This window comes from Orycteropus afer, unplaced genomic scaffold (genome assembly GCF_000298275.1).
Source record: "Orycteropus afer afer isolate SDZICR_OR568_19922 unplaced genomic scaffold, OryAfe1.0 scaffold00217, whole genome shotgun sequence".
Taxonomy (NCBI): domain Eukaryota; kingdom Metazoa; phylum Chordata; class Mammalia; order Tubulidentata; family Orycteropodidae; genus Orycteropus; species Orycteropus afer.
Window position 1 is genome coordinate 2,968,631 of NW_006921804.1, and position 13,781 is coordinate 2,982,411.

Consider the following 13,781-nt stretch of genomic DNA (forward strand, 5'->3'; position numbering starts at 1 on the left):
AGGGGCTGGTGCTGCAATTCTTGGGAGACCAGGGTGTCTGCTTGGCTTGAGTGTTTTAATGGAATCTGTCATCCTCCCTCGTCCAGGCGGTGAAGAGGGAGGTGCCGCTAGGCCTGGTCGAACTAACTCCGCCTCCAGAGCCGCACCCCCCGGGAAGGGGTTGGGACTGGAGACTGGGATATGCCCAGCCCCTAGAAACAATTCCCTATTCTTCTCTATTCCATCTCTCTACTAGCCTCCCACCTCTCAGGCGGAAAGGCAAGTGTCGACTTACCCCACCTGGCGGGGTTGCTCCCTCACTCCGTTATACCAGCTTCTCCCGGCTCGTACCGCCCCCGGGGCGCATCCTGACCCCTCCCCTTCACTTCTGCGCCCCGTTTGCTCGCGCCAGGTCCCACTCAGCCCGGAGTGCTGGGGGGCGAAGGAGCAAGCCTTTTCCCCCGGGGCAATTAGGGGCAGGTAAACAGGGTATCTAAGACCCGGGAGTGGGGAAAGGACCTTAGGGCCCCTGACGTGTTAAATCCCCGCCGCTGCCCGTAGACGCCAGATGCAAAACGGAGGGAGCTGGGGAAGGGATGTAAAGAGACCGGACCCCTGTTCTCTTCCCCTCTAGCGCGCGCCCCCGAGGCTGCGCGCCGCCCGCACCACCAGGCGAGGCCGGACCACGTGTGCGCGGCGTGGAGTCCGCGCGCTGGGGCTGCGGGGCGGGGGTGGGGGGCGAGAGCGCTCCCGGGAAGCGCGTGCACGCTGACACCCCCGCGCCCCCCAGCCCCCGGCCACCCTCGGCAGTTGTGCCTTTGTGGGCCAGGTCTAGCTATCCAGGGTCTGGGCCTGGGACTTCCCCGACTGCATAGCTTGGGGGAGAATCAGCGCGCCCGACACCCCCGCCCCTCCTCCCTGCGACAGCGGCGGCGGCGGCGAAGGTTTATTGATCTGCAGCGGCGGAGAGAAGCGAGAGACCCGCCGAAAGCGAGGCACACAGAGACGAAGAGCAAGAGACACAGACCGGGAGGGGAGACTCAACAGAGACCGGATTTACAGAAAGGGAAAAGGGAGTGGGACACAGCAAGGGATGGGGAAGCCAGACACCTAGAGACTGAGGAAAAAGAATGAGAACAGAGAAAGACTGGAAGAAAGGGAGAGATGTAGAGGCAGAGCCCGAGAGGCCCTCATACAGCGGAGACAGTGACAGGGAGACGCAAAAGGGGAGAGTCAGGGACAGAGAAGGGAGTACACGGCAGAGACTCGATGACAGGGGAAAAACAGACCGAGAGACCGATTGGGGCATAGTAGAGCCTCAATAAATATTTGTTGAATGAATGTATGAATGAAAGAGAGATCAGCCACAGAAACATTCTAGAGATAAAGAGACAAGAAGGGAAGCAGAGAGATGCTCTTGAGCTTTCTTGAGACAGGGGCGAATACCGACACCATCACTCAGTTCTGCGAAGATATGAAGCACAGGCCATGGGGCATATATTTGGCTGCCGGCCAGCTCCTCCCAACTTCAATTCCGGGCACTGGGACCCCTTGACCTACGCTCTCATGGGTCTCCCCGAGTTTAGACCCTCATCCCTAGTCCCTGGGCCAGGCTGAAAGCTGGTGTCGCCTATTCCAGGACACCAAATGGAGGGTCTGAGTGGGGGATAGGGGGCGAGATCGTGGCCCCTGTGCAGGACACTGCCCCCAGGTCTGTCAAAGGAAGCCGCCGCACGTGTCCCACCAGCACCCTCCCACGTGACCCCAGGAGGCGGGGTCGCAAGACCCTCCCCACGTGACCCCAAGGGGCAGAGACCCTCCGCACGTGACGGGGGGTGGTGGGAGCCAGGAGCCCTGCTCACGTGACCGGGGGGAGGGGGTGCGGGAGCCTGTGGCTGGGCCCGGCCCCGCCCCCAGCTCCCGGGCCCTCTCCACTCCCGGCTCCGGAGCACGTCGCTCTCACGATTTATGGGGCCGCGGCTGCCGCAGTGAGGGAGCCGGGGAGCCCGGGCGCAGCGGCAACAAAGGCCGGAGAAGCGAGGCGGGGGCGGCGGCGGCCTCCCAGTACGGTGCGCGCCCCCTCCTACCTCCGCCGGTCCAAGCCGGAGGTAGAGTGGGGAGGACAGAATGGAGACTCCCGGCACCCGGGCTTCCCCACCCCCTCCCGGGGCTTTCACCTGCGCCCAGGTGTTTACGGGGGAGGGGAACCTGATAACTCCCCCCAAGGCCATTCCCGCATCCCTTCTGGCTCCAGCTTCTCTTAAGAACCTGGGGGTGCCCCGAGGCGGGCGGGGAACCTCGAGCCCCTCACCTTGGCTCTCTCGACTCCCTGCCGGATTCTAGCCGGGCGGAGGGCGGACGTGTGAGTCTAGGGGAAAGGTACGAGCCAGAGAGCAGAGGAGTCAGCCTCCAGCGCCCCCCAGAGTGTTCCGAGTCCCGCTCCCCGGGGGGAGGGACCACATCCCACCCCCGAGGTTTCCATGGGAAGCAAGAGGGGGTGTCGTTGGCTCATCCCCACCCCCAGTCTGACACTCCGGGCGCGAGAAAGGAGAGAGGGGGAGGCGCGGAGCCCCAAACAACAAAGAGCGAAGCAACGAGCGGCAGCCCCTCCCCCGGGAGGTTGGGGGTCGTGGCCGCCCGGCCCCCCCACCCCGACCCCCTCCCCTGGAGCTTCGCCATTTGCTCCTGAGTCGTCCCTCGGGGTGGGGAACTAGAGGCGGTGCTGCCACTGCCGCCCGAGCAGGTGTGACAGTGACCCCCGTGTCCCCAGGGAACCCCCCCCCAACACACAGACACACACACGGAGGTGGCCAGGGTGATACACACGGCGGCTCTGCGGGGAGAAGACAAGGGCAGGGAGGATTGAGCAAAATGAAGACCCGGCCCAGCAGCCTGCACCGGGCCGCCGCACCACACACCCTGGGAAACCACACGGCCGCCCTGACACCCGCCCAGACCGCCGCGGCGCCGACAGCCACCCAGCCCAGACGCGGCTGGCCACGCGGACAACGACCGCAGCCCCCTCCTCGACCTGCTGCCCGCTCCCACCCCCAGACGATCGCCGACGCAGACACACAAATCACACATCAGACACACACGCACATTGACAGCCGCGCACGCCCGCTCACACTTGGAGCCACACGCCGTCCCCGACCAGGGCATGTGTGTGCGTGTGTGACACACCGACAGCTCTTTGCCTTCTTCCCTCTCGCGGGTATCCCATGTTCCCATCCTAAGCAAGCGGCACTCCCAGGGGCCCCCAACTCGGCGACCCAGCCCTGGCTCACCCCATCCTGGCGCATCCACACAACCAGGGCACCCATTCGCCTTCGTTCTGGGGGAGGTGCTAGGTCGTACTACCTGCCTCAGCTCTGGACTCTACTTTTAAGAGCAGGAGCCATAGCCAAAAAACCCCGACACCCTCTCGGCCGAAAACAGGTCATGCCTGGGCTCCCAACTGCGGCGGCCTATCCCCAGTACACAGGAACCCCTAAACCCCCCTGGCTGAAAAGGTTGAAGATGGAGGAGGGCTGTAGGACCAGGATATGCAATTCCAGAGGCGGGTGTGAGAAGAAGCCGAGGTGGGGTGGGGGGATCCCCGAGCAGCCTCCCCCGCACGGCCCGAGCCCTCTTTACTATACCCCAACAGCCTCTTTCAGACACCCCTCGAGTTTCATAGACACCCACAGAGTGCGTTCCCCTTTCCCTCGCCTCCCAGCCGCTAGTTGTGGTCTCCCAGGATTCCCACCACGGGTTCCCCCAGGACTTCCCGAGCCCACTGGCTCCCCCTCTCAGAGACATGGGACGCGCGGGCTCCCTGGGCCCCCGACTCACTGCTGGTTGGAGCTGTTCCAGTACACCGCATGCCGGTTTCCCAGAGCCCCCCCAGGCCCCTGGGCCAGCAGCGGCAGCAGCGGCACGGGCACGAGTAGCAGCAGCAGCAGCAGCGGAGCCGCCGCCATCCCGGGAGCCGCCGCCGCCGCCGCCCCCTGACTGAGCCCCGCGCTCCCGGCTTCTCCGCTTCCCAGCTCCCTGCTGCCGTCGCCGCCGGCCCCCAGCCCTAGGCCACGCCCCCAATCCTCCCCTCCGCCCGCCTGGGCGCGCCCCCGAAGCCCCGCCCCTGGCGCGCCCCCGCCAGGCCCCGCCTCGCTCGGAGCCCGAGCGCGCGGCGCGTGGGAGGAGGGATCGGTGCTGCTCCCTCGGGAACGTGCGGGAGCGCTCCTGGCCTCTCCCTCCACGGTTTAATTTGCTACTGCTGGTCCTGAGCCTTCTCCCCAGGCTGGAGTTCCCAGGAGAAGGATTAGGGAGCCTATGATAGGGGTCTCTCGGGTGAGCACATTCGTGCCTGGGATGGGGCGAAGGAGGAGACTTGAGAAGAAGCTGGAGGTTCAGGATCTCTTAATAAGTAGGAGGGGACCCCGCTCCTTTCTGAACAATCTGGCCCTCTATGCCCCCTCTTTCCATGTGTATGAGGAGTCAGATGTACACAGGCGGGTGGTAGAGAAACCCACAGCTGGCACCAAGGACCGGACATCTGGTGACCTGAAGTCCCCAGCTGGGCATGAGTCTTGTTTTTCTTGCAGGTGGGATGGAGGAGCTCAGCCCCGAAGAATGTCAGTACAGTGAGCTGGAAGGGCCTTTGGCAGTCTTGGGCCCAAGGCGGAGGAGGAGGCCAAGAAAAGAGTTAGCTAAAGCAAACCAGGCTTTCCTGGGACAACTAACTATAAAGGCTTCTTCACTCACACCCAAGAATGGCCCCCTCCCAGTCCAGCCAATGTTGTCCCCAGGCATTCTTACTCCTACTCTGGGAGACGCTGACATTGAGAGCAGAGGGCAGAGCACCTTGTGTTCCAGCTCTCACCAGTCATTGTCCTCACAGTGAAACCCAAGCACGGGCATTACACACACATGTTCAGGAAAAAGGCACAGACACTCAGAGGCAGAAAACCTAGAAACATAGGCATTTGATACACAGATATTATAGATGCACAGATAATACACGTACATGCACACATACACACACAGGTAAAGGTACAACCAGACAAAGAGAGATCTAGAAACACAGGTACTTAAATATACAGAGACATAGGAGCACACACCCAGACACACATATACACAATGACTTTCACATACAAACAAACCCATAAGCATCCCTTGACACACACACAGCTCCTCTGAACCTTCCTCCCTTCTTCTCTCTTTTCCTAGAAAGTAGAAGTTGAAGGCAAGGCCCAAACCTAGGCAGTATCCACCCCTTTTCTCTTCTGGAGAGGCCCAATCTAACAGTGACCAGGCAGAACTAGGCTTCAGACTGCGTTCTCAGAACTCAAACAAACTACCTGTGCCCAGGGAGATGCACATGATGCTATTTTGCTTCTTTACTTCAGGAGAGAGGACACATAGTCACCCTCCATCTGCTTATCCCTGGCAGGACAAGGGTCCTGACCATAAGTCTGCCACAGTTGCTGGGTTTGGGGGAAGGGCATTGCCATCCACAATGGGCCCTGTGCCTAGCTGCTGCCAAGCAAGAGCAGGCTCTGTCCTCCCTGGGCTCTCCTTTGCCCCAGGAGAGCTCCTCTCCCTTCTCAGGAGCCAGAAAATAAATTAGGCCCCTAGGGGTGGGAATGGGGGACTTTGCAAACAGCTCTCCCTCCCTCCAGACTCCTCAGTCCCAGAGAGATTTGTTTCACCCAGTGATGCTAACCTGCCTACTCCAGGTACCACAAATCACAGCCCCTCTGCACTCCCTGCTCCACAAGGATAGGCTCCTATCTGTAGGGCCCACAGTTGGCAGAAAGGCTACCCATAGCCATAGCAAGTGGGAGCTTCCTCTGGTCCAGAACTTTGAATTCCGTTTCAGAAGCCTTAAATCCCTGTTTAAAGAATCTGGGTCCAGCTTAAGGATCTGGACCCAGATATGTCTCTTCAGGATATAGTACCACTACCCTCTGATAATAATTGAGCCTTTCTCTCTAGAATCTGGAGTCTTCTCTGTAGGGCTGAAGTAGCTTTCTCTAAAGGGTTTAAGCCTCTGGTTTTTAAGTTCTGAGGCATTCTCTATAGGGCCTAGGCCTCTGTCCATTGAATCTAGTGCTCTCTCTACCTGGGCCTCTCTGACCACAGGGCTGCTGGTTGATTCGGGCCTTTGTGTGAATTAGAAAAAGCACCTCTTCATGCAGACCCAGCCCCTAGGGTGCATCTCTTGACAAGTAGTGTCTTTGTGTAAAAACAAAGGTGCTGCTTCCTTCATCAGGAGGTGGCCCTATGTGTCTCCCCATCTTGGTGAGGAAGCTTGGGGTGATGTCAGCATCTGTTGGTCCCTTGGGTGGCTCCTTTGTACCATACCCAAACTGCATAACTCTATGTGACAGTTCTTTCTCTCTAGGATATGTGCTTCCAGCTATAATGCCTTGGCCTGTTTTCAGGCCTCTATTCGTGGGGTCTGGGCCTCACTAGGGACTGGATCTCTGTGGATAAGATCTGGGCCACGTGCCTAGGACCTCATCTGAAAGACTAAACCTCTCTCTGAGGCATCTGAGCCATGGGAAGACCCAGGCCTCCATTGATAGGGTCTAGACCTCTGTCTGTAACTATGAACTCAAACTGTTCCTGACTGTGACCCGCAGTAAGATGTATATTTTGCATGGCAATCCTGTACAAACATACACATACACACACATTCACACATATAACCGAAGCAAAATTTTCATGAAGCAATACTTACTCTTACTATAGAAGATTCACTCTGATGTTGTAGTCTTAAAATTAAAAAAGAGAAGAAAATAAAGCTTTGAGACCCATAAAATTGATTTCTTGATTTCACCTTTCTCCCAGAGGTGCCTCAGAAGAAAGGCCTGGTGATCTCTTTCCAAAAAATCAGCTCCTGAAAACCCTATGGAGCATAGTTCTACTCTGACACATATTGGGTTGCCATGAGTCAGAACTGACTTGATGGCAAGTGGTTCTGGTAATGAGTCACAACCTATACTTCGAAACACTGATGTCTAAGTCTTGGACCCTGTTCTTCTGTCTGTGGGGTGAAGGCCTCTACAACAGCTAGAGTTCTTCCCATGGGCCTGGTCCTCTCTGCCTTCAGTTCTCTCTAACCCTCAGGCTTGTCAGAACACCACGTGGCTGCCATATTTACTCCAGGAGCATTGAGCTCAGGCCCCTGGGAGCTCCCTGGCATGGTTCCTCTGTCCTCGCCCTCCTCAGCCCCCTGGGGCCAAGGAAGCAGGGAACTGAGCAGGTCTGGAGTCCAGGGAGCACTCAGGCTGTGTGGCCCAAGGTGGCTCCCAGGACAGTGGGTGGCAACCACAGAGCTGAGCTGCATTCAATAAATCATGGAGGCTAGGGCCTGGGGGAGGGGGAGGCCAGGAAGGAAGGGGGGCCATGGATAAATAATTCATTAAACAAATAAACAAGGAGCCTGTGAGAGGGAGGATCAGGCACGCGTGTGAGCAGGAGAGGCAGCCGCCAGCTCCAGACATGAAATATTCACAGGTTCTGCACCTTGCACAGTGCCCACGTGTGTGCCCCAGCACAGGCAGGCAGTTGGTGTGATCCTAACATGGAAACCTGGGTGCCAGCAAGGGGGGGCAATACACACGTGTCTTCTGACTTCCCAGTGTGTGTCCATCAGCTGACATGCAACTACACATACACACTGGTAGCAGAGAACACAGCACACTGATGCGTGGTCCAGGACACAGGAAATTAGGAAGTAGGGTAAGGGTGTGATCACCTCTGATTCTACTCATCCCCTCATCTCTCTAATGAGTCTAGCTAGGTAAAAAGCCCAGAGCAAGAGGCATCTCTCGGGTGTCACACTAAAGGTGTGTGTGAATCCCCTGAATGTCACCTGAGAAAAGTTAAGAAGGAGGCAATATGACTTAGCAGTTAACAGCGTGGGCTTGGGTTCGAATTCCAGTTCTACCACTCACCTTCTCTGACACTGCTCCCTCATCTGTAAAATGGGGATAATAACACCCTACCTTAAAGAGTTGGTTGTTCTGAGGATTAAAATCCACGTCTGGGAAACACTTAGCAATGTGTTTGAGACTCAAAAGGAGCTTGATTAATGGAATCAGCACCATCATTATTATTCGGAGGTTATCTTCTGAGGATTCCCCACCTGGACCAGGCCTAGACTTGCTTTTCCATTTGTTCTCCTCATTTCCAAACTTCTTTAATATTATCATACTGGGAGAGGTGACCTGGAGTTTCTGGAGGGAGATGGGTAGTGTAGGAAAAGATTAGCTGGAATGAAAACAAAAAAAACCCAAACTCACTGCCATTGAGTCAGATCTGACTCATAGCAACCCCTCCTTGGGTTTCCGAGGCGGTATCACTATGGAACTAGATTGTCCAACCTTCCTTCCAAGGAGTGGCTGGTGGATTTGAACCGCCAGCCTTCTGATTAGCAGTCAAATGCCTTAGGTACTACGCCACCAGAGCTCCCAGCTGGAACGAAGGAAAACAAACAAACAAAAAAATCCCAAACTCACAGCCATTGCCTGATTCCAACTCATAGAGACCCCCATTGGGTTTCCGAGGCTGTAAATCTTTATGGAAGCAGACTGCCTCATCTTTCTTCCATAGAGCAGGTGGTGTGGTTTGAACAGCCTTTTGCTTAGCAGCCAAATACCTTAACCACTATACATCAGAGCTCCTTGGAATAAAAGGAAGATACAGCTAAAAAAGAGGTCCTCATCCTTGACAATGTGCAAGGAGAGACCCTTGAGCTCCTCAGACCCTAGAGCTTCTCCTTAATTCCCCAAACTCTCCCAAGTTCCAGACTTTCTTTTTTTTCTCTCCACCAAAATTTAGGTCTAAATTTAGTAAGTGGGTGCAAGGAAGAGAGGGAATTGGGGTAGGGGTCTCTGAGTAGCATCATTAACGCCCCCCCCCAAGTCCTCACTGCTAGAGCTCTGGCCCTCTCCCCTTTTTTGAGGGCTTCCCTGGCAAAGATGGCTGTGTCTGGGCAAAAAATAGAGAAGTGGCACCCCAGAGTGGGTGGGGGAGAATCCAGGCTGTAGAGAGCAGCAGAAGGCCAGGGTGGAGTGTCTGGCGGCTTCCCAGTAGGCCCCAGCATTCCCCAACCCTCTACTGTCCCCTGGAAAGGATCTGCTCCCTGGTGGAGAGAGCCAGCAGACAGGTCTGAGCTGGCCTGCTCCTCCGCAGACAGAAGAGGAACAGGCTGGGAGTGGGGGACCAAAATATTGTTGGAGAATGGTGCTTGGAGCCCCCATGTCTCCTCTGGGGAACCAGGTCCAGAGGGACTAATGCCTGGGTATACCTTATCATAGCCTAGGGCCCAGCTTTTGCCTGCCCTGGCCAGCCTGTTGTCATTTGGAGAGCAAGGGGTCTCAGCCCCCAGGTGTGAAGATAGTGCCTGCCCACCTCTTCTCAAGGAGTCAACATCAGTTCCCTACTTCCCCTCCCCTGGGCTGGGCAGGTTCAGGCCAATCTGCACAAGAGCTTCACAGCAAACATTGATCTGTAATAAAACCACAATGTGTGTTGAGGAGAAGAGATTCCAGACGCAGAGAGATCCAGACAACACATACACACACTCACAGATCCAAAACATATGGCTCTGGGAGGGCAGTCCTGAAACCACAGCTACACATGGACCCATGCTGTGTCACATACAAGCATTGTTAGTTCTACCCATTGCCTCCCTGACATAAACTTTGTCCTTCAGGACCCAAGCCTTCTCTTGACAGGCCATTTTCCCAGTGTTCCCATAGCACTTTGTATGTAGCTCTACAATTGCATTTTCATTTAGCATTGTAATTGTTGGCCTGTCTCCTCTAGTATTCTGAAGATTTCTTGAGGTAAATGTTCTTGTCACATGTAAATGTGTGTCCCCAGCATCAAGCATGCAGCCTGGTATTTAGTTAGTATGTATGGTGCTTAATAAATGATTGTTGAATAAATGAATAACAGAACAAATGCATTCTGACAGTGGGGCATCCATTCCCAGGTTTCTTCAGAAGCACATGAGATAATCAATGCATGTTGCCCATGCTTCTGGCCTTGCCTTCTTGCCTCCTGGTCACCTGATCTTACTGCTTCTCAGTTTCCTCAAAGGCCCTTCTTTCTCCTTCTTCCCTCAGTCTGGAACCATGAGTTTGAGTACCACCTGAGGGCTGGCAGGCAAGGGTTAATGACACCTCATTAGTGTTTAATTGGAGGAAGGAAGCTGCCCTGGCACCAGACAGGTGGGCAGGTCTGCCCCTTGCTGGAACCAAGCATCCTTAGTTCCAGCACCCTGCAGGGTGTGTGGGTGATTTGGCCCTGGAGACCCTCAACCCAGCTGGGGCACCTCCCCCTACCATTTGCTTTGCCAATTTTGTCTCCAGGCAGTACAGACCAGCCCTCCCCATCTGTCACCAAACATCCTGAGGGAGAGGCCAACTCCTTATCCTTTCTCCTTTAGCCAGGTTTTGCCCCCTCCCACTCCCAGGAGACTCTGGAGTCTGGAAAGAGGGTCGGGAGAGGGGTGGGCTATGGAGCTGAGCAACTCAATGTCAGCAAGGGATGAATTAGGGATACAGACAGTGACAAGGCTGGGGATGTGATGTCTGCCCAATTTGACCTTAAATGAAGAGAATGCAAATGAGATGCAGACAATATGCAGATGAACACGAGGATTTCAGAACTGACATTCCTGGTGGCAACAGCTCCTCACCCAAGACCCCAATGCTGTCTCCAATACTGTTCCTCCAAAGCCTAGGTTAAGTAGGGCTGACCACTACTTTGAATAAGAAAAAGGATCTCAAGAAAGCTAAGAGCGGGGTTGGGCTAGGACCTGAGAAGCTCATCTCCGCCCCAGCCTCCCCGCCCCCATCCCAAGCACCTACTCAAGCTGCCACAGCAGCTCAAGCAACAACCACTCTCGAGGTTACGCTCGGACGCACCGTCGGTTGCTATGGGGACCCCCCTCCTGAACCAATGGTTATCACCGCTGATGACCTCATGCCCCAGGCCCCAGGATTCTATTGGCTATTTGGAAGCCAGAATGCACCCTCCTCAACTGCGTCACCGCTGGGGATCCCCCAATGACCCCAGCTGGTGTGAAGGACTGAAAGAAAGGCGCGCTGGGAGCTCGCGATTTGCTGAATGAGTAAGAGAAGGAAAGAAAGAATTAATGAAAGAGAAGAAGAATGGAAGGAGGGGGGAAAATCACTGAAAAAAGACCAAATTTAAGCCTTTAGCCTCGAGGGAAAGAGGACGACTTGCAACCCTGGGAAGTGTGGAGTAGGATCCTGGTCGCAGAGACGCAGGATCTCAGGAAAGGGTGATGGGGTGAGGCAAAGATGAGGGAAGTTTTCGGAGAGACTAGGGCAAGCCCAGCAAACTGAAGGCCCCACCCTCGGCTGTCTACCGCCGCTGAGTTTAGGGGAGATCGGTGACGCCCCAAAACTTGCAGGCCTGCCTAGTCTCCTGGAACCGCACCCCGGAACACGCCTCGAGGACTTCTCGTTGGCAAGGCCCGGTGCCCAGGAGACCGCCCAGTTCCTTCAGCCGGTCTGGGCTCTATGAGCGGCGGACTCGACCCTCGCTCTCCACGGGGACGCACCCTGTGACTGATTAGCCGCTCGCACAGGGTACAGGCTGTGAGGAAAGTGCGTGTAGAAATAAGACAGCCTTGGTCTAAGCGTCTGCGGCCGGGCAGGCCTGCGTTTGCGAACCCCCAACCCAGCTCCTCGCGCATGTGCGCAGCCGCGGAGGTGTCTGCACTCGCACCCGCAGGGAACTGGGCGGCCGGCGAGGGCGTGTGACTGTGTCAAGCGTGCGCGTCTGAGTGAGGCTTGTGTCTGAGTGCTGGAAAAGCCGACTGGGCCCCATGCCTGTTCCGCACATGCGTTATCAGTGACGGATCGCGCGCCGGCCCCAGACTCGAGAGTGAGCGCGCCTATCTTGGTCCGCGAAGAAGGGGTGTCGGGGGTTGCTGGGAGCTGGGTGAGAGAGACCCTTACAGTTCTCAGTCCAGGGCAGGGACTAATAACAGTCGCACCCATCCTGCCCCACCTGTTTCATTGGGAGGGGCAGAGGTAGCAGTAAAGTCGGTTTCCATGGCGACATCTAGATAACCCCCTGCGTGAGGGTAGAAATGGAACTCGAACCCAGGACTGGAATCTCACATCAGTGCAGACCCCAGCCTCTTCTCTGCGCCCCAGCCCCTCGCCCCCGCTAAAGATCTTGGTTTGGAGTGAGGGAACTGACACACCAATACGCAGGCACACGCACCTAGAGATTTCGCATTTTCTCAAAGTGGTCTCGAATTGGGGGAGGGGCCGACTCCTCTCTGCCTAGCCCGCGGTGCAGCCCCCTACCCCAGGCCAGACCAAGGGAATTAACAGAAGCCAGAGTGTGGTGCTTGGGGCGTGGTGGGGTGGGAGAAGAGGGTCTCCATCGCCTTCCAGAGGGCCTGGGATCTGACCTATGTATATACAACGGGGTGGGGGAGAGATTCGCAATCTTCACTATCACCGTGTCTGTCAGTCTCCGGACCCCCAGTCCCTGCTGCCCCACTCTATCCTCCCCCCGCCCCCGTGTTCACACGCCGCCTCTCGTTGCCGCAGCCTGGCCGAGCTAATCAGCACAACATCCACCTATTGATCGCTGGCTCCGTGCCAGGCGGGCCGGCACAGTGCCAAGGGAGCCCGCAGGGCACCAGGGTGGGCAGAGCACAGCTGCGGGGGAAGGAGCACCCCTTATGCTGCCTCCACCCGGGCCACCGTTCAGGAGGGATCAGGTAGAGCTTGGGGAGACTACAACCTCGCCTGCCAGAGGTGAGGGAGACTGTGTAGGGCTGAGAGCAAAGGGGGCCCTCCCTCCTCGGCCCCACCCCCTCCTCCTTATAAAAGCGAAGAACAAAGAGGCCGCTGGGGAAGGAGGCTTTGATCTGACCCCACCTTCCCAGTTCTAGGCCAGGCACCGCCCAGAGTGCCCTTGGGGAGGAGGAGGGATGCCCAGCTCTCAGGGACCCAGGCATTCCGAAACCCAGCCTTTCTACCAACCCTTGCTTTTGCCCCAACGCCCTGCTGCCAGGGCTTGGGCAGTGCTCTAAGTGGACAGCCATCGGGAGTATCTGCCTCCTCTTCAGCATAGGAAGCTGGCTGGGGAGGTGGGAGGTGCCAAGCTCCACAGCTGCTGCTGGCACCTACCCCATACAGAGCGGTGCCCACTGAGGCCTGGCATGGATGGCCCAGGCACAGCTGGCAGGGAGGTCAGGCCAAGTCAAGCTGGGAGCACAGGCCACAGGAGTCTTGGTGTCAGGGAAGGAGCCAAAGGGCAGGTAGTAGGTTGGGGTGGGCAACAAAAAGAGGGGTGGTTTATTGAGGGTTTGGTCCCGACACATATAAAAATACAAATTGGCATGAAATTCAACCTCATGGCAAGTCCGTCTTCACAGAAGACAAGTGAGTGATCCCCTAGGGAGGGCAAAGTGCTGCCCCCCGGGAAAAGGCCCACTGGGCATTGGGCATAGACACCAAGCCTGGGTTTCTTCCTGGCCCTGGCCCAGCAATCCACCTGTCCCCAGGTTTTCTGCCCCTAGATGGCTCAAGGATTCCATTCTGCCAAATTCCAGTCTTCCTGGGGGATTGGAAGAGACCAGGAAAGCAGCTGACAGGAACCCTATGCTTGTTTGCTCCAGGGTGTTCAGGGCTGTCTGCAGCTCCCCTGGCTAATCTTTAGCTTATGGTGAGGAGGCGAGCCCCTGCAAGGGTCACCCAGACCCTCTGATTTTCCCCGTCACTGCTCCATCTCGTCTGTCTGGCTTGGCATTC

The 13,781-nt window shown here is 56.6% G+C and overlaps 1 protein-coding gene across 1 annotated transcript in view; it reads right to left on the reverse strand.

The window, feature by feature from the left end:
* The window catches only part of EFNA3 (ephrin A3), a 7,989-nt gene extending 4,048 nt beyond the window's left edge, over nucleotides 1-3,941 (reverse strand). The window contains exon 1 of the mRNA XM_007948511.2: nucleotides 3,814-3,941. Coding sequence (XP_007946702.1) covers nucleotides 3,814-3,941 — 128 coding nt within the window. The remainder of the gene's footprint in view (nucleotides 1-3,813) is intronic.
* Nucleotides 3,942-13,781: the final 9,840 nt, after the last annotated feature.